At 44.0% G+C, this 23,340-nt stretch overlaps 3 protein-coding genes across 4 annotated transcripts in view; 2 read left to right on the forward strand and 1 right to left on the reverse strand.

Annotated features, from left to right (window-relative positions):
- The window catches only part of TIAM2 (T-cell lymphoma invasion and metastasis 2), a 117,125-nt gene extending 108,448 nt beyond the window's left edge, over positions 1-8,677 (forward strand). The window contains exons 21-27 of the mRNA XM_014545039.1: positions 1,064-1,182; positions 2,134-2,242; positions 2,774-2,832; positions 3,447-3,552; positions 4,405-4,492; positions 5,106-5,260; positions 7,485-8,677. Of these exons, the coding sequence (XP_014400525.1) occupies positions 1,064-1,182; positions 2,134-2,242; positions 2,774-2,832; positions 3,447-3,552; positions 4,405-4,492; positions 5,106-5,260; positions 7,485-8,095 (1,247 nt within the window). The 3' untranslated portion in view covers positions 8,096-8,677. The remainder of the gene's footprint in view (positions 1-1,063; positions 1,183-2,133; positions 2,243-2,773; positions 2,833-3,446; positions 3,553-4,404; positions 4,493-5,105; positions 5,261-7,484) is intronic.
- TFB1M (transcription factor B1, mitochondrial) overlaps positions 8,615-23,340 on the reverse strand; it is a 38,016-nt gene continuing 23,290 nt past the window's right edge. Inside the window, exons 6-7 of the mRNA XM_005872877.2 lie at positions 10,972-11,099; positions 8,615-9,030 (exon numbers count right to left, since the gene is read on the reverse strand). Coding sequence (XP_005872939.1) covers positions 8,787-9,030; positions 10,972-11,099 — 372 coding nt within the window. The 3' untranslated portion in view covers positions 8,615-8,786. The remainder of the gene's footprint in view (positions 9,031-10,971; positions 11,100-23,340) is intronic.
- On the forward strand, positions 9,041-22,537 carry CLDN20 (claudin 20). Of its 2 annotated transcripts, none has more exons than XM_005872876.2 (2): positions 9,041-9,283; positions 20,769-22,537. In XM_005872876.2, exon 2 carries the CDS (start codon positions 20,868-20,870, stop codon positions 21,525-21,527), a length of 660 nt encoding a protein of 219 aa, XP_005872938.1. In that variant the 5' UTR covers positions 9,041-9,283; positions 20,769-20,867; the 3' UTR covers positions 21,528-22,537. The 2 variants fall into 2 exon arrangements, with proteins under 2 accessions (XP_005872938.1, XP_005872937.1); XM_005872875.2 differs by lacking the exon at positions 9,041-9,283 and adding an exon at positions 17,298-17,675.

Consider the following 23,340-nt stretch of genomic DNA (forward strand, 5'->3'; position numbering starts at 1 on the left):
TCGGCCTGAGATACAGTCTGTCCAGTACCCAGAGCCCCTCAGTTTGATAGCAAGCAGAGAATCCCTGAGAGGGAGGCTGTGCTGGATTAGAGAGAAACGGGTCATTCTCCGCATGTCAGAACCAGGAGGGCAGCTAAGCTGGATGTAATAAACCCGTGGAGATGGAAAAACTCACTGCATGCTACTATCACTGAGTAATAAACACTGAGAAGAGTGTAAATTAAACTGGCTCTTTTACTATGACAAGCATACTTTTATATCACAAGTACCAAGGACAAAATATTTTTGTATGAAAATCAAATTGTACAAGTAAATGGTACAAATTACGATTACTGTTCCAAATACTGTAAAGTTCATTTCACATCAAGATCTTTAAAAGGCTTGCTAAGAATACTGCCTTCCACAACTCCCTCCACGCTGTATGAGGTGACCTGAAATTTTGCTTTTGAACTTTGGCAAAAACATCTTGTCCCTCCACAGGCTGGTGTAAGAAGTTACAAATAAACACCACGCACAAGTGCTGACAATTTCTCTGGCAATTAAGCATTTACAGAGACATTTCTAAGTCCTTGTTAACAACTGTTATGGATCACATTCCAGTAACTGGTCTAGGAGAGGCAGAATCTTACAAGTGCCCTGTGGAAGTCTGGCTGAATACTTAACCCTTCTTTCTGCACCGCAGCTTTCTCATCTGCAAAATAGGACAGATTACAGTTCCTAGAGTCAAGTTATGGTAGAGATTAAATGAGATGATTCACATCATTTACCTATAACAGTACATGACAAATAGCAATTGCTCCATAAAGGGTAGCTATTATTATTGTTGATGCTTTTTACTTCCTTACTTTTTTACTTCCTGCCTCATTTCAAAGAGAATTTGAGTCGGAAGATGATGCTGTTCGTTATAATAACTAGATTATAACGGGCTGTTTGAGTAAACCTGATAGTACTGCTGTGAGAACTGGCTTCGAATCCTGGCATGAATCTTGAGCTTTTTCATTACTGCTGTCGGATAGGATTGGAGACAAACATTATGAAATAAGTATGATTCTTTGTTTTGCAGAAGCGCTGAAAGCCATGGAGAAGGTAGCGAGCCACATCAATGAGATGCAGAAGATTTATGAGGATTACGGGACCGTGTTTGACCAGCTGGTAGCGGAGCAGAGCGGAACAGAGAGGGAGGTCAGTGGGACTTCTGCGTTCTGAGGCTTCATGCACCTGCCCCCTGGGTCTACGGGTGACCTTCACACTAGAACCCCCGTTAGGGCTTTCCTGGAGGAGAAAATGCCTTAGGTTCTCATTTTGATCTTAATGCTCATAATAACCCAGCCACACAATTTAGGTATAAATGTAACAAATTAATTACATTGGTTTAAAAATGCAACCTTATGTTATGTACCAAAGACAACAAGAAAGGTCCCTGAGCTCTTCCTCCTTGTGGGCATGAGGTCAGGACATCCCAGAGGTGGTGCCGACATGCAGAGTGATAGCAGGATGGACAGAGGAAGTGGGAGTCAGCACGTGGAGAGAATAGGGCCTGTTCTCTTTTATTTTTTTAGCATGAAATATTGGGGGCTACCTCCTTTCTTATAAAGGTAGTTTAAGTAGAATTTGACAATTTCTATATATTTTTTCCAGCTGATTACTAAATTTAGAATCTTGAGCTTTTCAAGTCTATATATAAGGAGCAATGTATTTTAAGTAGAAAAGGACAAGGAAACAGCTGGAGTTTAATTGTTTATTACAGCCAGTTTCAACATTGGTACTTTCTACTAGCAGGCCTAGTGTCCTCGATGGCTTAGAGATGGTAACTGTGCTAGGTCCGCGGGCAATGCCAGCACAGGCACTGTGGAGGAACCTTGTCACTGTGGTCAGAGGCATGTCTCAGCCACAGGGAATATGTGCATTGGAGTGAATGCCTTCACGTGTCACTTTCAAACAGTTTGATGTAGGCATACCTAAATTGTGTGGCTGTTCCTATTATCAACACTTCCACTACTTAAGGCCCCAAGTTTACAGGGATCTTAAAAATCAAACAGAATGTACTTGCATGTTAGCCATGACCACACCTATGTGATTCACTCTCCAACATGCACCTACGGTGGTTTCCACCCCTGCCCTCCTGTTTTCCAGGTAACAGAACTTTCCATGGGGGAGCTTCTGCTGCACTCGCCCGTGGCCTGGCTGAATCCGTTTCTGTCTCTAGGAAAAGCCAGAAAGGACCTTGAGCTCACAGTATTTGGTAAGTAAATAGGAGGCTGGCAATAATGAAGAACTTACTAAACCCTTCAATTTCCAGAAGGGCTAGAATCACAGAGTTTTTGACTTAAGTACTTAAAACTCCATTGCTCTGCACACCCGCCTGCTGCCGGCTGAGTGTCACAGGAACAGAGCTCCGAGGCTGTTCTGAACCCTGCCATCTGAATAGTTTGCTGCACTTCACAATGTCTCATTCTCACTGAGCACCGGCACAGTGAGCGTAGACGTGCGTTCTCCCTGAGATGAGCACCATGTCCTCAGGCTTCAATAAAACAAAACGAGATTTTTTTTTTTAATGACAGCATCTACTTCAGACAATGGCTCTTAAATAAGCAGGCACGTCTGCACAACTCAAACATGACAGAGGAAGTGCGATAGTCACTCACGGGCTGGCATCCTGAGATCCCGGAGCTTCTGAGTCTGAAGAGCTTTTTGTTCATTAAAACACTCAGCTCTAGTCCAACCTTGAAGTTTGTAGAAAATAATGGAAGACTTTCTCTTTTCTTTTCTTTAGTTTTTAAGAGAGCTGTCATATTGGTTTATAAAGAAAACTGCAAACTGAAAAAGAAACTGGTAAGACAAGAATGAGTTTTAATTAAAGCTACCATTTCATGGCTGTATTTTCCTATTAATGTTGAACTGAGAAGCCAGCTAAGAACCCAGGCATCACCAACTGGCATTACTTATTCCCCGGTAATGACTGAGTCCGATACTCAAGGTATTTCTTCTTCTCAAAAAGATTCTGTTTTAAAAGACAGACGAATACCCATGCTGGGCCTGCACAGAAAATCAGCTTGTATGTCCCTGAAAATGGCCCAGGTTTCCTCCATACACATGAGAGTCTTTGGTTTGTTTTCAGATGACCCTTACCTTGACTTAAACAAACAAACAAAACAAAACTAGCTGTGGATACTATAAGCCATCAGCTCTCCATCAGTGATAATGTGAAGACACCAAAGGCTTGGTTGTCATTCTTGCTTGGAAACCTAAAACTCTGTGCCCCCCAAACCATGACGCTGCCCTATCCCCGCCAGCTGTGAGCCCTTGAGCACTGGGAGCAGCCTGAGCACTCACACTGCAAGGAGCCTGGCACCGGGGTGGGGGGAGGCTACATCGACCACACCGTGCACGTGTGCCCCTGGGCGAGAGCGAGCTCTGACACTTTACTGGGGACTTTCCTATTACAGCCCTCGAACTCCCGGCCTGCACACAGCTCTGCTGACTTGGACCCGTTTAAATTCCGCTGGTTGATCCCCATATCCGCACTTCAAGTCAGACTGGGGAACGCAGCAGGTAACTGTTTCCTGTAGTACAAATGCCAAAAACACATTAGGAGACTTACTTGGATTGTGGGATGAAATATAGGTAAGTTTTGATGTTTTATAGCAGGAAAATGAGGATGTTTCCTCAGAGACTGCTGAAGGAAGGAAGGACTGATGGGTGGCTCTTCTCAGCCAAAAACCTTTCTCCACCATTTCCTTATTTTTATTATCAACACTTTTGAACCTAATATCCTTGATACACCCAAATTTGTTAAAGGAACAAAGGTCCCCCAAGTTAAATTTTTACAAGTTTTGATACACCAGAAAATTCTTTAAGATTAAGCAGCAGCACAAATGATGTAAAAACAAGAAAAAACCTTCCACCTGTAAAACACGGAGGGATCCTTCCAGAATAACCGTGTTCTGCTGACACGGCCTTGGTGATGGAAGGACCCTCGGGGTCAGCGCGCAGGCCGCTCAGGTCCCTGTGTGATGCCTGTTGGAGAGCTGACGCTTCCCAGACGTGACTGAACTCCTGGCCAGCCTCTCACCTCCAGCACCTGAGCGCCTCCTCCTCACTGTCCTTCCACAGAAGGGGGTGGAAAACAGGACCCGTGTAACCTCTTCCCCAGAGAAATGGAATCCAGGGATAGGGAGGGAGCACTAAAATGGATTGAAAACTTCAGCAGGAAATGTAAAAAGTAACTAAAAAGTATTTCACTTTTTGTAAGTATTGGTGAAAGTCAGACATAGAATGAATCATGAGTCAGGTCGGGAACAGTTGACATTTTGAGATGTGACTACATGGTGAGTGTTAGAGCTCACAGGTGTTCTGAACAGGCTCTCTGGCGGGTGTAGACTCAACTCTCTGCCCTTTACTCAGGGACGGAAAACACTTCCATCTGGGAGCTGATCCACACCAAGTCAGAAACAGAGGGGCGGCCGGAAACCATCTTCCAGCTGTGCTGCAGGTAGGACTCACCCCCTGAATGAGGCCGCGGCAATGAGATGGAGTGGGGAGCTCTTAACAAGGAGGGTTACTTTTAATGTCCCCTGAATTTTGGTGGCTTCAGGATCACAGCTCACACACACTCCCCACAGGGCAGCGGTGGCCCTGGTATAGAACACACTGAATAAAAACCTACCCAAATCCGCTCTAGCTGGTTTGCTCAGTGGATAGAGTGTCCACCTAAGGACCAAAGGGTCCCGGGTTCGGTTCTGGTTAAGGGCACATGCCTTGGTTGCAGGCTTGGGCCCTGGTCTGGGCTCGGGCAGGAGGCAACCAAGATGCTTCTCTGTCTTTCCCTTTCTCTTCCATTCTCCCTAAAAAATCAATGGAAAAATATCTTTGGCTGAGGATTAACAAAAAACAAAACAAACAAAAAATACCCAAATCCTAGTGCCTCACGAACTTCCGTTCTCACTCCTTTGTAAGTGAGGAGACCAAGGCACAAGGAGGTTGGCGAGTGCTGTCAGTCTGTCCCGAGAGCGGTGATGTGCCACAGCAGGATGAGGGGACAGGGACCAGAAGCACAGTGACACCGGACACTAACGCTCTTGCTTCTCTCCATCCCCACCCCCCAGTGACAGTGAAAGCAAAACCAACATCGTCAAGGTGATTCGATCGATCCTGAGGGAGAACTTCAGGCGGCACATAAAGAGTGAATTCCCCCTGGAGAAAGCCTGCAAGGATCGCCTGGTACCCCTCAAGAACCGCATTCCCGTTTCAGCCAAATTAGGTGAGAACTTTGCTAGCCTCCTGCGTATCATGAACCCCTGAGCTTCTCTAAAAGGAGACATGCTCTTGTAATACAGGGGTATTTCATCAGTCTGTAAATTACCAGACACCCAAACACATGGGGGAGGGGGGGAGGGAGAGGGCAGTGGCAACTTCGTTTCCTCTTAAGAAACCTGAACCGGCCTCTTGCTCCCACATCTCCTTTTATAAAATACTAGTGGCCCGGTGCACGGATTCGTGAACACTGAAAGGAATTAGAAGAAATATGTTAATATCGCTATTCACCCTTTCTCTAAAATAGAAGTGTCAGAGATGAAAGAAAATTAGTAAAATGTATATGAAAATATATAAATTAATAAACAATAACATGATATAACAACAGCAAAGACATGATATAAAAATAACTGATAAATTGATTAAACTTATTCTAGTATCTCCCTGTTACATCACATTAAGGGTAAAAACCCTTTCAGAGTGCTTGACTAATTTCCCTTGTGATGAAGTATTTACAACTTTAAAGTCACACACTCTTTGAACTGGAGAAAAAGCAACATATAACTGACCATGTGCAAAAACGGGTTCAGGTAGGAATATTCCTACTCTGTCTAGAGCAGGGGTCCTCAAACTTTTTTTTTTTATAGGGGCCATGCTAATCTTCTCTATATCGTTCCAATTTTAGTATATGTGCTGCCGAAGCGAGCACCTCACACTTTTTAAACAGGGGGCCAGTTCACTGTCCCTCAGACCGTTGGAGGGCTGGACTATAGTTTAAAAAAAAAAACTATGAACAAATTCCTATGCACACTGCACATATCTTATTTTGAAGTAAAAAAACAAAACGGGAACAAATACAATATTTGTATTTGCATGTGGCCCGCGGGCCGTAGTTTGAGGACCCCTGGTCTAGAGTTTGTCCTTGTGATTTATGATTTATTAATAGTCATCACAAATGCCGGCATCACCGGAAACTGTCTTCGAATTAATGTAAATGGGAGGCCAGTGTCAGACGGGACAAATCATTTCTTGGAATCAGAATAACTGCTCCTTCCGAAGATCCTGTTAATACCTCAGCTTCGATTATGGCGCCAGCGAGAGCTTTATATGTATCGCACATGGGCGAGTCAATGCCAGTGTGCAGTCATATGTACTGGCTGGTTGGTCAGATGGACGATCACTTCCCCTTTTACATATATAGATAACCACCCCAACCCCAAATCCCCTCTTACCACCACTGACACGGTTACACTTACCATCTTATCTGCTTCTTCCACGGAGATGTACAGGAGTCCAGGGACTGAACTGCTCACCGCAGTATTTCTGGTGCTCAGAACACTGCAGGCATCTAGAAAGTCAGTACTAATGCCTTAAGATCAGAAACCTAAATCCTCATTCTTACCCTGTTAGAGCAGCAGGTAAATCGCACTGCTCTCAACTTTCTGCCTGTTTTTAAAATTTCAGCTGAAACTTGTAGAATATTCTTTCTATAGTAACTATTTTGTTTTTATCTCTGATCTTGTTTTTACTCTTATAAAATGCATGTCTCTTTCTTTTTGGGTCACAGTGTGACTTCTTCAAATTTACTGTATATTTCCCATTTTTTCTCTTACCAAAATAAGCCATGGCCATCAAAACTATGCTGTTGTCTGCAGAAACACAACTAGAGCTCCCTTCCTCCTCCAGCCCCAGAGAAATGAAATACACACACAAACGAATAATTATTCACATGAAATCTCTGAAAGTTGGCTAGAAATTCCAGCAGAGACAGTTCTCATAAGAGAACATTTGTCTACTTTTAGTGAAGCAGCAGGGAAATAAGGTGAGAAGGTAGACATAGAAATACGGGGTAGTCTTGGTTATCAAATGACAAAGTAAGTTAGTGAAGAAAAGGAACCTAGGTTTTGTAACTAACATTTCAGTGTACCCACTGGAAAAGTAGGAATCCTAGCCCTTATACTAGTTTGTAGCTTATTTTTCTATCTAAATAATTGAGCTCTGATAACTGGTCATCCAAAAATACTAAATCCCCCCACGTCAAGTTTCAGATAAAATTTCCATACCTGCAGTATCTACGTGGATTTGTGCCCAAGTCCCAGGATGCTTGGTAACTGAAGTGAGATGATAAGATCTTCAGTAATTAAGATGTTAAATCGTGTAACTTACATGCAAAAACCACATCTGGTACCTGTCTCTCTGTCACAAGGGGATGTGTGCTCTTCTCCTCGCAGCTTCATGCAGGTCCCTGAGAGTCCTCAGGAATTCCTCCAGCAGCGAGTGGCCGGGCGAGCCGGGCAAGAGCAGCTCGCTGGACTCCGACGACTGCAGCCTGAGCAGCAGCACGCAGAGCAGTGGCTGCCACCCGGCGGGGGGCGGGCAGGACACCCCGAAACACCCCCACACGGGCCTGACAGATTTTCCAGACAATCTCATCAAAGAGAGTGACATTCTGAGCGACGAGGATGAGGACTACCATCAGACTCTGAGGCAGGGCAGCCCCACCAAAGACATAGAGATTCAGTTCCAGAGACTGAGGATCTCTGAGGACCCGGATGCTCCCCCCGCGGAGCAGCAGCTGGGCTCAGCCGGCCAGCCACGAGGGGAGCAGCCCAAACTGGTCCGGGGACACTTCTGTGCCATTAAACGCAAAGCCAACAGCACCAAAAGGGAGAGGGGAACTCTGCTAAAGGCGCAGGCGCGTCACCAGTCCCTTGACAGCCAACCTACAAATGCCAACCTCGACCTCAACTCCGTGCTCGAGCGAGAATTCAGCGTCCAGAGCTTGACGTCAGTGGTCAACGAGCAGTGCTTTTATGAGACGGAGAGCCACGGAGACTCCTAGTACAGCCTCAATCGGACGCGGACTAAAGTGCTCGTTTCGCTTTTAAACTGGTGGGAAAGTGGAAACTGCAGAAACACTAAACTATTCCTTATTGGGTTTTGGGCAGTATACATTTTCCCACAGAATAGTTGTAAAGATTTAAGTTATTTTAATTTATTGTGAACCAGAAAACTAGATTAAACTGGTCAGAATCTGTAAAATACTTAGTTTATATCCCTTCTGAGCAGGTGTCAAAATGACAGAATCCTTAAAACTGCAGTCTAATTATTTTAATTTATGTGGGAAAAGGAGGGGAAGTTGTGATTAATAGCTTTTAAAAAAGGTCTTTTTTCTCCATCCTCTGGGCATTTACTTTGAGCTGTTAGTTTTTGCTTTATTTAAAGCAGATTTAAGTTATTTTAATGTGGGTTAGGGGCACAATGTGCAGAAATTTCATTTTTGTAAGGTTGTAATAATAGATGCTGTTTATACTAAACATGTCCTATCTATGCATATATATATATATTAAAAGAAAGCTTGTACTGTAACTTGATTATATTTATTTTTTTCTACCAACCTGTACAGTAAACGGGAAGAAAGTCACATCTGGCAATTGGTATTTTTGTCATTCTGTAGAAGTCAGAGTACACGTGTGAGACGCTCGACCTGGTGCAAGTCCACGCCGGGTAAGCTGCTAGCCCCTGAAGTGCAGCTATAGACTGCGACTCTCCCTGTCAGCCTCTCTTTCCTGACCGGCGCGTTTGTTTTTCTTGAGCTCTTCTCTGAAATTATAAGCGAAGAGGTGTGGGTCTTCGTCACACATTCTCCGGTACACGTCACAGAGGCTCTTGAAATGGGAGACAGAGAGCTGGCAGGGGCGAAGGGTCGGGTCCACATCTGCCAACTGTAACAGCTGCCCGGTGCGTTCCAAGCGCTGGGCTTCAGGGAATAACATTCTGAGAGAGAGAGAAAAAATCAGAATTTTACTTTAGCAATTCTGCAAATCACAATGCTTCCTTCTACCCTCCTCTGATCATGCCCTTGTTCTGAGAGGGGAAGAGACAGCGGAGCGTTGGTGGTGCCCGACAGGGAACTTCAGCTCTACCTCCAGGCAGCAGGACCACCGCTAAGGCAGAGGTAGCCTGACCTGCAAGGTGTGCCCTCAGGGGAACATGTTTTCGAAGCTCAATCAATACCTGCATCTTTAAGGTGAGTTTAAAGTAACATCTGTTCAGTTGCATTCTTAGAGAGGAATATAAGTTTCATTTGCCTCAATTTTTAATATGCAAGTTGTTTATTGTTGTGGGATACATCATTAGTTCCGATTCTCTATCATTTGAACATAGTTGTTGGGACATTCACCCCAAAAGAATGAACTTTCTTGGCAAAGTTAGAAAACAGTTGATGTGAAAATGCAAACTGTTATGTCCCCTCTTTAAGATATGTTGAAGCATCTTTAAAACTGATGTGAGGTATACAGTTTATATTTCATCTAACCAAGATCACGGTTTTAAAATGCATAACAAAACTGACGCTGAAATACTGTGAAGCTTCCCCTGGATTTTACTTTCTTTTCTCGAGTCCAAGGGCTCTGCAGGGCTCATCTCAAAGGGTTTGGGAGAGAGGTGTGAGCCCGCATGCAGGGCGGGTAAGCACGGCGGGACAAAGGCAGAGGCTCTGCGCTAAATAGAAATGGGCTTGCGTGCAGACTTCATGAGACCATTTTGGCTTAATATCACTAGTCATTAGGGAAATGCAAACTAAAACCACAATATCGTCTCACAATGGACAGAATGGCTATTATCAACAAGTCAAACAACAAGTATTGGCACGGCTGCCGAAAAAGGAAGCCTTGTGCACTGTCTGTAGTATTGCAACTTGGTGCAGCCACTACGGAAAACAGTATGGAGGTTCCTCAAAAAAAATTAAAAAGAAAACTGTTCAAGCAATTCTACTTCTGGGTAATTAGCCAAATAAAACAACAACACTAATTTGAAAAGATATATGCACCCCCATCCCTGTTCATTTCAGCATGATTTACAATAGCCAAGATTTGGAAACAACGTAGGTGTCCATTGATAGGTGAATAGATGAAAAAGATATATAATGAAATATTACTCAGCCATAAAAAAGAATGACATCTTACTGTTTGCACCAGCATGGATGGCCCTAGAGGGTATTATGCTAAGTGAAATAAGTCAGTCTGAAAAAGACAAATACCATTTGATATCACTTATATGTGGAATCTAACAAAACAAAAACAGACAGACACAGATAAACTGGTGGCTGCCAGAGGGGAAGGTGGTGAGAGGGTGGGTAAAAGGTGAAGGAGAATAAGAGATGCAACGTTGCAGATCTGAGGTAAATAAGCCACAGGGAAGCAGTGTGCAGCACAGCAAATACCATCAATAGTATAGTAACAACTGTGCCTGGTAACAGATGGCTACTAGACTTACTGTGTGATCACAGTATAAGGTAATATAATGTCCAACCATTATGTTGTTCACCTGAAACTAACATAATATTGTATGCCAACTATACTTAAAAAACAAAAACACCCACACATTTAGTGTCAGAAATGTTGAGTCGACAGCTCCGGTGGTCTAAGTGCTGATAGAGAGATCATGACCTTCCCAGTACAGAGTCATTACAAACAGCATGACTGTCAGTTTTAGGTTGTACTTAAGATCAAACTAAACCAAACCTGTCAGTGGCATCTGAGGCTGAATCAAGGTTTCTGTTTTCCTCAGCGGCAAAGGTCTGTGCATCACAGGATTTGAATTGAGAGTACTATTTATAGACAGCTTGAAGAATTATAAAAACCCAGTTCTGAATCTTTAAACAGTGACGGAGGATTTTATAAGGTGTGCTAATGAAGGGAAAGAAAGGGCTCTTACCCAAGCCCTCGATGGCAGTATTTCCTCCGGAACTGAAACACGTGCTGAACGACTTTTTCCACCAGCTTGAAGGGCTGCTCTATCTTGGGCTGCGTCAGGGGCGTGAAGTGCACCACGCCCACGTCCACCTTCAAGGTAATAAGCAAACACACATCACTTTGCTGCACATGTAACATTACAAGCAACTGATCTTTGTAAAATGCAGGAGAAAGGTGTTCCTACATGGACCTCAGTCTCATCTTCTCTAGGCAGATAGGATGCTACATTTGCATTTGAGCTGAAATCAGTTGGCTGCATCAGTTCTGTAATGACATCCATTAGACCTGTGCTTGACAATTACTTAATTTTAAAATGCAGTTTTACAGTGGCCTTTAGGATCAATCCAAATCATCATCAAAGCCAGTGGGCAGATAACAGCACTGCAGAACTTTACTTAGCTTCTGAATGAGTAAAGAATACGCTGCAGCAGCAGTCCTGACCATAAGATGGGGCTTCAAGACCCAGGGAGAAGGCAGACAGGCCCCCGAGGACCACTCAGCATCAAACTCCCCAGAAAGGGAACCCACTCCGACACCACTTACTCGGCACAGACACCGTGAATCAGCGGGACAGAATTCATGAGTGTCGTCTGCACAGCCGCATGGCTTTCTGATACCAACTTTAATGCCCCTGGAGGCAGAGGCAGGGTCCAAACAAAAAAGGGAACCACCAAAAATGTCGCTGTTTCTGTGTCCAGCTGCGACCAGCTGTAGAGATTATTTATCAGAAAATGAAACTTTTCAGGCATATCTGATAAGAGTTACAGCGTGACTTATTCTACAAATGGACTCACTGTGATTCACACAAATATATTCAAAATAACAAAGGAAAAATATTGAAAGTACAAAGGGAGAAATGTGAGCCACACACAAAAATGCCTGACAAGAGACCATCACCTAGGAAATGGGAATTCTGTTCATAATCTGTGGAAGTGTTATCTCTAAGGACTTGTTAGATTTGCTACTTAGAACATCACCCAGACTCTACAAAGGCTACGGAAGTACAGCAGTTTATGACATGTGGTTGTACCACTGCCTTTCGAAAGGGATTCTATTTTTTAAATTCGAAAGGGTTTATCTTGTTCTCTTAGGAGGCCTTGCTTCTGAAGGATCTAGTAGCTGCAAAACTCCTTAACACAGGCCTGTATTATATGAGGGCGGGGGACTATGTTTTTGTTTTTAGGGTGGAGGACAAGCACTTTTGTTTTTAGGGTGGAGGAGACTCTTTGGACAATAAAAATGAAGACGTGCCCAGCATGAGGCGGCTCGGATGGGCTTTTGGTGGAGCCAGCGTGTTTGTCCTGGGGGGTGGGGGGGGTTGTGGTCTGAGCTGCCCGCTGGCAAGCTGATCCCGGCCTTCCCTCCTGAGCGATCACTGCCCCTGCCCCCGATGTTTTCGATGGGCCACAGCTGCACCGTGAAGACTGACAGTCGGATGCTGTGGCTGGAGAAGGGTGGTTCTGAGCGGTGGGGTGAAAACTGCCAGAGAAGGGTCTCCACACTGAAGGTGTCCCCTAAATGTCCGCCGGCCTGCGGACTGTTTTAGTGACGAGCATGGCCCTTCGGGGGAGCAGCAGTCACTCCACTCCACAGGGACATCAGCAGACAATGTTACATGTTCTTACTAAATTTAATACTTTTCAAGCTGGGTTCTCTATGTTGCTTATTCCATTTCACCAAGTCTAGTAACAGGTACGTCCTGCAGGAAACCAAGTGCTCTGGTGAAAAGGCCAAGCCTCTCCTTAGACCTTCACACAAATACCACAGCCCAGCATCCAGGGGTCTCAGAGGTCTGCGATCAATACAGAAGTGGGGGGGGGGGGCTGAAGAGGACAAGGCGTTGTGGAGGTGGCAGGTGGCTTCAGGGTTTAGAGCAGGGGTGGGGAACGTCTGGCCCGAGGGCCCTATGAGGCCCAAGAAATCATTAGCTCTGGCCCTGCCAAGGCAACTGCTGGTAGGACTCCAAATTCAATAAATCTAGGAGCTTTTCCCATAGCAACGTGTTTATATTAAGTGAATTATATTAAGCAAATGATGTTATAAATTTCCAAATGGCAGATTTCTCACCTTGGCAGAAAAAAGGTTCCGCACCCCTGATGACGTAAGCAGGAGTGCTACCGCAGGCTGGGGAGAAGAGAGCATTTCCGTGGGAGGGAAAAGCAGAATCTCCGGCGGGAGAGTGGAAGCAGCAGCCCAAGCCACACTATGACCTGGAAATGTCACACCCTGCTCTTCCGCTCTTTCCTCCCGCTCCTCTGGGGCAGGGAAGTGAGCCCAACTGCTTGGGAAGGTTCTAGATCATTCTCTAGACTTTCCCCACCCCATCACTCTAACTCTCCATGCCGCTCCCTGGCACTCGGTCCCTACCTCTCCTTAGGCCGCCCTCCGTGACTCAACTCCCTCCCTCCTCTCAATCCAATTCTTCCTAGTTACCCACAGGCCCTTCTGAAAGGAAACCTAGTCACCAGGTGTCACCCCACGCCTGCCAGTTTCCAGAGAAAAGACTCTTTTAGCAAAATAGGCGGTAAATGTAAGCCCCACCTAACCTACACCACAAACTATTAAAACGCTAATGTTCAGATACTATGAAGACAAACACACAAGTACAGGGATAGATGTGTTCTCCTTCCAGTACAGACCCCGTACTCCCAGCTCCCCTGGGTTTAGACACTTGGCCTCATCTTTATTTGCCTGATTTTGTTCCTCTGAGATATAGTTGGCACTTGCAAATACAGAAAATGCCTAACATTTCAAATAACATTTTAAAATCCTGTGCAAATATAGCAAGCATCCCATGTAAACTAGCAGATTTCTAAAGTTTGAATTTGGTACCCAATTGGCTAACAGTCTATTGTAACTTTAAAAAAAAGTCCATTCATAATCAAATATAGTTACACTTAGTGGGGGACCCTGTAATTCTCACTGTGCAAAGGGCTCTCCCAGTAATGCGTCCCGCTTCTGTGGGAAATCACTACCACCCTGGCCACCTCTCCTCTAGCCCCGCCCCCACAGCAAGCATCAGAATTTAATGAAGGAGCCCATTTTCTCTGAAACTACAGGAAAGCCACTTGGTAACTATGGTAACAGATACAAAAATGCTTTTTACTTATAATTGAATTCTTATTTAAAATGACAACTGGATTTTTTTCTTCCTGGATTTTAAGTATATTAAAGGATTTGATTGCAAAAAGGAAGTCAGTACACAGGGAACAGATGCACTTATAAATTCCTGTTTAATGTTGCCAGCCCTTTCCCAAACTCAGTCTCTCAGTGCACCAGTCTAGGTATGGCCTGGTTCCTGACTTAATAAAAGTAAGGAATTCACTAAGGAATTTAGAGTGAATTTAAATATCTGCCTCTCAGATCCACTACAATGGTTCGGGTGGACCACCTAGGACTCTGGAGTGGCCTGGCCAAGGGGCAGGAACCAGGCTGGGTAAAGAGAGAGGGTCCCAGGGAAGGAGGAAGTGGAGGAGGGGCAGTGACTGAGAGCCGGACCCAAACTAGACACATTCAGCCCACCATCTCAGATACTGCCAATAAATGACCGTGTTTTTTTAAAAATTGTCCTGTTCTTCAAAATAATGTACAAAGAGAATACAATGGTAAGGCCACAACTAATACATACTTACGAGATTAGATTGATCTGCCAATGTCACCACAATCCAAAGACAGTCTTATTATTCTAAAACAATGTGATGAAGACTTAAAAAACAAGCCCTCAAGATCCTTCTCATGAAGGCAAACAGGAGTAAAATGTTGTAAAAATAAGGTAATCGATAGTAGAGCAAATGGAAGTACAACCTATAAGCAGAAACCTGTATGCGACTTGCTACAGACATCATCAGAAACTAGATGGCCTTGTTAGACATTTGAGGACACACAAAAACCCAAGATTATTCATCTTCATTTTCACTATTATCACCTTATCTACAAACTGCTGATTTTAAGTTAAGAAGTCTTCACACTGACCTAAAACATTATATTAAAACTAAAATGACCATAAAGATAGGGGAAACAATGGATTAACTGTGTTCATCGCTGATATTGTTAATTTCCTAAGACTGGGTCAGAAGACAAGACAAACATTACTTTAAGATCAAGTCAATCACTTTACATTTGTGGGGCTGTAACAGGAAAATTTTAAACTTATGCTGAACTATCATATTTTCAAGGTTGAACAGAAATTACAAAAAGGACTGGTTGTTTTGAAATCTGAACCCCAACTTTTCACTGGAATTAAGTGGGGAGCATTTTAAACGTACAATGACTGGGCATCATCCCAGACCAGTGGGATCAGAGCCACGGGCCAGGGGCTGGCCTCCGGGCTCTTCTACAGGTAGCTGAGGCTCGGGTGGGCCGGTGAGCAGCACAGGTCAGTTATTGCCATTCTCTCTCAAATATTCAGGTAAATTACCGAGTCTTTCAGAAAGCAAAGCAAAGCTTTTCTAAATATCCAGAGTATCACTAAGAGAAACAAGCACTACGGCAAGCGCTTGCAATTTTTTCTTAAAAACAGAAAACTGCAAACATTTTAAAGGAGAAAACAGACGGCCGCGTCACTGGCCAGCTACTCTGCAGCCACTCGCATGGGTGAGAGGTGAACTTTCCATGTCCAGCTGCAGAGATGGCAGGGCTCATGTGTTCCAGCTTAATGCCGACCCCCCCAGGAAGAAGCGACTCCTTATACCAAGACTTGGAAGTACATTCTGTTCCAAGTGGAGGCAGGGCAGTGCCATGAGTGCAGAAGGACTTCAAATTTCACAATGTTCTGGGCCTGACTCCCACCTGCCATGTGTCACCTGCTATTCACTCATTTTACAACCTTCGTTGTCACTTAACTTCTCTGGAGCTTACTTTTCTCATCTGTAAAGTGAGGACTCTTGTCATCTCACAGGCTTATCTTGAAAATTAAATAACCTGGTGCCTCAAACAGTACCCAGCAGATAGGAAGCAGCTTATCTGAATGACAGATACTGTTATACCAAGATTATACAACAAGAAAGCTGCAAAATCACTTAAAATTAGTCTCATTTGGAAAGGACAGAATTATACTTTTGTTCATGCAAAGGTAGTGTACAGTTCAGTTGATGTTATTTTATACACTCAGAATCAGTTTCTGGAATCTTCCATTCGATATTTATTGTACCCCTTCTCTAAGCCAGCACCTTCCTGGCCCGCGGGGAACAGCATCGAGGGAGGCAGACACAGAGCCTCGACCTGTGAGGTTTCCCTCTGGAGGTCTTCAACCAGGAGAGGGGCTCGGAGGTGGTAGGGTGCTTGATGAATTTGAAAACTTAGAAACAACCATTTGTTGGTTGAGTGGCAGCTGGATATGGAAGCAAGGTTGGTTTTAAGATCCAGGAAGTGCCACATGGAAGGATGAATTTGCCACTAACGGACATGGAGAAACTGGGGGACCTGGTGTGGGGAGGTCAGGAGCTCGGTCTTGTCTGTGGCAGGTCGGAGATGGCGTCAGTGATGTCACACCCACAACTGGATGTACAACTTGGAGAGGCCGGGGAAGAGACATAAACTGAAGAGAAGACACACCTGATTCATCTAGGGAAGTATCTGGACTTAAAGTTTCATTCTCTTTAATTCTGTCCACATTAGAAAGAGAGAATGATGTCGATGAACTGTATTTCTCCATATACCTCTACTTCCCAGATCCTTTCTTATAAGAAATTCTGCCTGATTAAAGGTCTATAGTTAATAAAAGTTATTTGTATTCCAGAAGTTCACCATTTTAAAACAGGCAGTTCATATTGGATAAGTATCAAGGCAGAAGCATAATAAAAATGTTTGAAAATAGTAAGGTACATGAAAGCATGCTTAAGCCGTTTATCCCCAGCTGCATTACGCTGGAGGGCGGCGACAAGGGCAGGGGGTCCCTGTGTCAGCCTCAGCACAGGTGGGTGCACCAACAACGATGGCAGGGGGCCAAACTAGCCAAGGCCCTGATGGGACCGGGGGATTGCTTCCGACGCAGCAGGAACAACATGCTGTTCCTGTGAGCAGAATTAGATATCGCTATTTTAAAAACTGTCTTTTGAAAGTTACTAATTTTGTGAAACCTGATTTCAGACAAGTCACAAGCACCAGAATAAAAAGATAGTCTCTGCTATCATTTGTAAAGCACAATCTAGTTAAAAATATTTCAGACCATATTCTTTAATATAATTGGGGACATCAAATAATAAACTATATCTCCCAACATAGACAAAAATTCAAAAATAAATTATAACTGTGGACTAAAACATAACATTAAAGAAAAGAAAAGTCTTTTTGTGAGCACCCAAATAATTCCTCCTCTGTATCCAGTGACACAAAAGCATTTTTAGCTTTCAGGTTTCGAAAAAACCCTGTTGGAACAACAACTCCCTCCCTTCCCCGCCTCTCCTTTCTTAATTCTCCCACAGCTCAAAAAATGAGATGGAGAACCTGGTATTTATCTTCCGGCACCATCAGCAGTTTTCCCCCCTCAGATTTCTATGTTGCTCTTTATGTGCTATTTGCAAGTTAGCTTGCTGGAGCTTTATCACTAATATTCAGAAGCAGTAAAGCGAGCCTCTTGTAAGTGGTGTCTCTCCTTCAAATCTCACCGGGGTTCATTCGAAGACAACGACCGAAGGGAATTAAAACATTGAAGGCTACGGACAAAAGGTATGGAAAAGGGAAGCTTTTAAAAGCTTAGCGGCCTAAATATAGCTCTTTAAGTACCACTTAGTTTGAATTTTAAGTTACAAATCTGTTCTTAAATATTACTTTTGATATAAGTAAATCTTGTTAAAACTCATTTTACTCTTTAGTCACATCTACTCCAGACATTCTTTCGGTGGCTGGTTCAAATAGAACATCCCCCGGTTCTGCTCAGTACGCACTGTGCTTGGAACCATGAGAGAGTTAGTTCTGTCCTTAGAGCTGTTTGCTTACTGTCACAGTATTTCTCCACCGCCACCACCATGGAAACAAAGTATGCCTTTATTCTCTGCCCGACAGAAATCTGAGAGAACAGGCCACAAACTGCATCATGCTTGTGGCCGGAAAGGAAAAAAACAAACGGTTTCATGGTGCTCTAGCAAAGATGCCAGCGGACTGTTACAAAAGCAGCAGAACAGAGACCTGCTTTTCGGAGAACACATCCTGTTTGCATACATTCTGTAGGCAGAAGAAAGCATTCAAAGTCCAGTACTCAACAGTAGCGAGCGCTGTGCTCACTGCACGCAGCGTCTTATGTTTATGCGGATTTTGCTGTCTGTAATTTATCACTGCCAGTACTTGCTAATGAAGACGAACAAGCTGTCTGGGAGTCTGAAGTACACTGAAATTCATGAAATGTATTGGCTAATGAGAAAAAAAGGGCTATAATTGGGGAGCTGAGCATAGACTGATCAACACATACAGGTTGCTCAACCAAAGTAAAAAGACAGAAAAGAGACGCTCAGAGAATGTGAGCAGCAGTCTCGCTCTGCAGAGTCCCAGCTGAACATGGCCCGGACAAGGCAGTAATTTCGTGAGCTGGCTGGCGCTCCAAGCCCAAACCTGAAAACAGCTATTATAAACTAAACATGGGCTTCAGTGTTTTCTTAGGAACTTTTACTTGTGTCCTATTTTGGTCTCGGTATGTAAAGAAATAAACTGGATGATCGCAGGCAAAGCCTAGGCACTCTGATCCCTACACTAAGTCTGATTCTTAAGAATTCAAAATCTAGGGGAAATCCTCTCCTAAAATTGTACATTTCACATTGTAACATTATGAATAGAGAAAAGGATTCAGCTAGCTCTGGATTTAACTTCTTAGAGAGTCAATGTCAGAACTACAGGAAAGTCCAGACTTAGTCTCCAAGGCTAAGCCATTTGCCCAACTGATGCCCTCTGGAGTCTTTTTTGGTTTTGCTTTAATTTTGGTGGGAAAGGGAGTGAAGTTGATATTTAAAGGTTCGTCGTGCCTTCAGATGTAGCAGTTTTCCCAGCTTCCCACAGGAGGCACCAGGGGTGGATTTCACAGAGGTACTGGGGTAGCGGGAAAAACGTCCAGGCTGCAGGGAGGTGGGAAGAGGGGAAGATCTGGGTATTGACCACCTGCTGCTGAGACCTGGGTGGCACTGGGTGATTTACCTCCTAAATAGGCTAATCTGAAAAAATGATGTACAAGATTATATCTACAGTTTCTTTCAGCTCTAAGATTCTATGCCAGTGAATATAATCAGCTTAAGGAAGGACGAGAGAAAAGAAATTGCCATGATATAAAATAAATATCATGGCATTTACTTGTCAGATAGGAACAAAAATAAAAATACTAATAACACTGACAATTATAATTTATTGTGTACTTGCCATGGGGGTAGATATTGCTCTAAGTCCTTAAAATGCACGGACGTGTTTAACTCCATGACATAGGTCCTGCATACAGTCCTCCCATTTTCCAGAAGAGGAGACTGAGGCTCAGAGAGGTTCTGGAAAGCCAAGATTTGACCCATACATACTGCCTTTTGTCAAACATATATGACTCATGATAGAACACACTGTTCAGAATGTAATTGCTGTATTTCAGAAGCCATTACATTTCTCCAAGAAGGCAGTAGTGCTGCCAGATTGAAACAGCCAAGCCACGAAGTGCTAGCTTTTCCCTTGGAAAGAATGAAGTGCTACATTATTTTTGGTATCCTGTCACAGACCAGTAACGACGTGGTTATTTCTGTTGAGTATTTTCGAGACTCGACGTCCCTACTGTGGAGCGGTTGGAAGAACCGGTTTTGCAGCAGACCGCTGCATGTGGGTCAGGAAAGGATTCTGGTCCCAACTAGCACGGGTCTCACGTTCTCGCAGCAAGCACAGTAGCTTAATTGTGCCGGTAGTAGCGTCACTGGTCCGCTTCTGAGTACCTTGTACCTGAAGTGGAAGAAGTGCCACCCTCGGTAAGGATTTTGCAAATGTTTATTAACTGGAGCTCAGGGATAATCGTGCAGGTGACGGACTTCTTTCCACTACTTTCCTCTCCTCCTTCCACAACTCCCCTGGGTCATGTGGAGGTACTTGGTGGGCGCTTAATAAATACTTGTTTAAAAAGCCATCTTTTGCATACTTAAAACTTTTCTAAAATATCCATTAATATATATTAAGGGGTTAGTTTAAACTATTCTTTTCTTATTATCTATAGAATATTTTAACTTAAAATAAGTTTTAAAAACCTAAAATGCAATTAAAATTCCTTGCCAGATCTTACAGCTGGAATGTGGCATACCTACCTCTTGGAGCCAGGTGCATGCCCACTTGGCAGACTTCAGCACAGCTGAAGTTTTTTGTTGTTTTTTTAAAATATATTTTATTGATTTTTTACAGAGAGGAGGGGAGAGGGATAGAGTTAGAAACATCAATGAGAGAGAAACATCGATCAGCTGCCTCTTGCACGCCCCCTACTGGGGATGTGCCCGCAACCAAGGTACATGCCCTTGACCGGAATCGAACCTGGGACCCTTGAGTCCCCAGGCCGACGTCCTATCTGCTGAGCCAAACCGGTTAGGGCAGCACAGCTGAAGTTTTAAAAAGAACCAAGTGGACAGCTCTTTGCTTCCCACCATACACCCAGCACAGCCACCCGGTCACCCAGGAGGTGGAGCCTCTGAAGGCCCGGTGAGCCTTTCCCGAGCAGCTGCCTCCACGTCCACTGCGGGGCCTGGGCACTCGGCTCCACTGCACAGAGCCTTTCTCTTTGCTCTTTCTCTCCCTCAACCCTGATTTGCCTTCTTTCCCCAGCCTTTGTACTTGCTCCTCCACTGCACAGAATCTTCAATTTGACCGAGCCATCATAATTAAGCACCAGGATTTGCTAGGTGGACAGCTGACGCTAACGTCATGGCCTCAATGTGTCTCCAGCTCCTTGCTTTCGTCTTGGCCTTCTGTGGGGTCTCTGGAGTGCTGGCTGCCACCCTGCTGCCCAACTGGATGGTGAACCTGGACACGGGCTCCAACGTCATCACGGCCATTGTCCAGCTCCAAGGGCTGTGGATGGACTGCACGTGCTACAGCACTGGCATGTTCAGCTGCACCCTCAAGTTCTCCGTCCTGACCCTCCCCACCCACGTGCAGGCTGCGCGCGCCACCATGATCCTGGCCTGCGTCCTGGCTGTTTCGGGGATCTGCACTTCCACGGTGGGGATGCAATGCATTCGCTTAGGAGGGGACAGAGAAAGCAAGAGCCACGCTTCCTTTGCTGGAGGCCTCTGCCTCATGTCTGCGGGGATCTCTGGTTTAATACCCACAGTGTGGTACACAAAGGAGATCGTCGCCAACTTTCTGGATCTGACAGTTCCAGAGAGCAACAAGCACGAGCCTGGAGGAGCCGTCTACATCGGATTCATTGCAGCCTTGCTGCTGTTGATCTCTGGCACGATTTTCTGCACTTTCTGCCTGAAAAAGGACCCAGAGGCGTGGCTCCCGCCACCCAAGCAGCAGCACACCCCCACCGGCAAGCCGGAGGGCAGCTCAGCTTACAACCTGAAGGACTATGTGTAAAGCAATGTGTAACCCACATGGAATTTTAGATGCCTGCTGGGACTTTTGTCTTTATTTTAGATATTTATATATACATATATATATACACATACACACATACCAGGATTATGCTTAACTTTCTCCACAAAGATTTTAAATACTTTAAAATTGGCAAGGTTATTTAAAATGCCAACAAACTCTCATGTACAACTATACCTGTTTTTTAAGATTGTTCTTCACCCCTGTTTCCATGGGTTATCTAAAAGTTTATAATTCGAAGAGATTCTGATTATATTAAGGCAATTAATTGATAGCTTTTCTTCTTTTTTAAGATAACCTGTTGATACATTTTCTGAATTGGTACTTAACTGGGTTTTATAGAAGAATTAAATTGCCAAGCATGAGAAGCACCTGGCCCTGGTGTGAATCCAGGGACAGTCTGCGTTTACTGTCTGGGTGGCGACGCACAGGAACTTGCTTCTGTTTCCCAGTCGCACGGCACGGCGGCACATTAGGGACAGAAGAGCTGTCCGTCTCTTTCAGACGTCACCCAACCAGCCACCCCAACTCTCCATCTATTGGGAACTCCCTGTCCCTTTTTTCATTTTAGAAAAGTATCTACATACATCTGTGAGAACCGACAAGGTGACATTCAAAGATGAGGCGGAACTAAAGGAAGAACACTGGGAAAGACCACCACAGCAAAGCAAAACCAGACCAAACTCCACCCTCTGGGCTTTGGACAGTAAGTAAAGCGAGTGATGACAGTAGCTTGTCTGAACAGGCTCCAGAAGGCCCTCGCCTGCTGTCAGCTAGAGGCTTCTCCAGATGAAGTCATCCAGCCACAACTCACCCCATCTCCTCTACTCTCTCACTGGTTAGTATTTGGATGACAAAGGCTACTCTTAAGTTGTCATTTCATTCTCAAGCTTGACCCACATTAACAAAAACATCGTTGTTCTCTCATTGTTGAGCTGCTTCAATGAGTTAATGCGATGTGCAAGTAATTTTTAAAGTATAAAGAATGCTTTTAAAAATGTAAGTTAAATTATCTTAAGAATTTCAAATATTTTAACAAGAAAATAAAAACTGAATTTTTTATATGCAAAAGAAACATTGCAATGGTTGTTCCTTATAACTTATTAATTCAAGCTCAGTCACTGCTCACAAGATAATGGTAAATGGGGAAAAGAACATTTCTTCGCATATAAATAATTCAGGGAAGGGAAGAATACCTTTTATGTGAGTAAAAAAAATGTTCATTTGTTCATACAGAAGTAGAGACTAAAATATTTTATGCCTATTTTACTCAGTAGATCATCATTCTCTTCTCCAACAATGTCATCAGCTATTAATGGAACAGATAAATGAAAAGGCGCTCCTTCATGTATGGATTAGAAAGGTAATCACTGAAATAGAAGTTTAAATGACTTTAAAGTATGCATTCCTTCTGAATGGTCAAAATATTTTCTAAACAAATGTTTTAAAAATACTCCTAATAAAAAGAATATTTTAATGCAGATTAATGGGATAGGATTGCTTTGACACCTATATGGTTCTTTCATTTTGCTTAATGGCTTTAAATGCAGTCTACATATCCAATAGTCCTATACTAAAAGCTTACTTTATATCCTATATAATAAAGAGCTCATATGCTAACTAGACCAAACAGCAGAACAACTGTCTGGATGACCTTCCGGACAACTGTCCGGACAACTTTCTGGATGAAGCTGGGGCTGTGAGGGCCGGCCGAGGCTGTGAGGGGCTATGAGGGGCTGTGAGGGGCTGTGAGGGGCTGTGAGGGGCTGTGAGGGCTGGCCGAGGCTGTGAGGGG

The sequence above is a fragment of the Myotis brandtii genome, unplaced genomic scaffold, assembly GCF_000412655.1.
Source record: "Myotis brandtii unplaced genomic scaffold, ASM41265v1 scaffold395, whole genome shotgun sequence".
In the NCBI taxonomy this organism is placed as follows: domain Eukaryota; kingdom Metazoa; phylum Chordata; class Mammalia; order Chiroptera; family Vespertilionidae; genus Myotis; species Myotis brandtii.

What these genes read in the sequence shown, in the direction of transcription:
- CLDN20 (XM_005872876.2), top strand. Translation starts at nt 20,868, where the DNA reads ATGGCCTCAATGTGTCTCCAGCTCCTTGCTTTCGTCTTGGCCTTCTGT.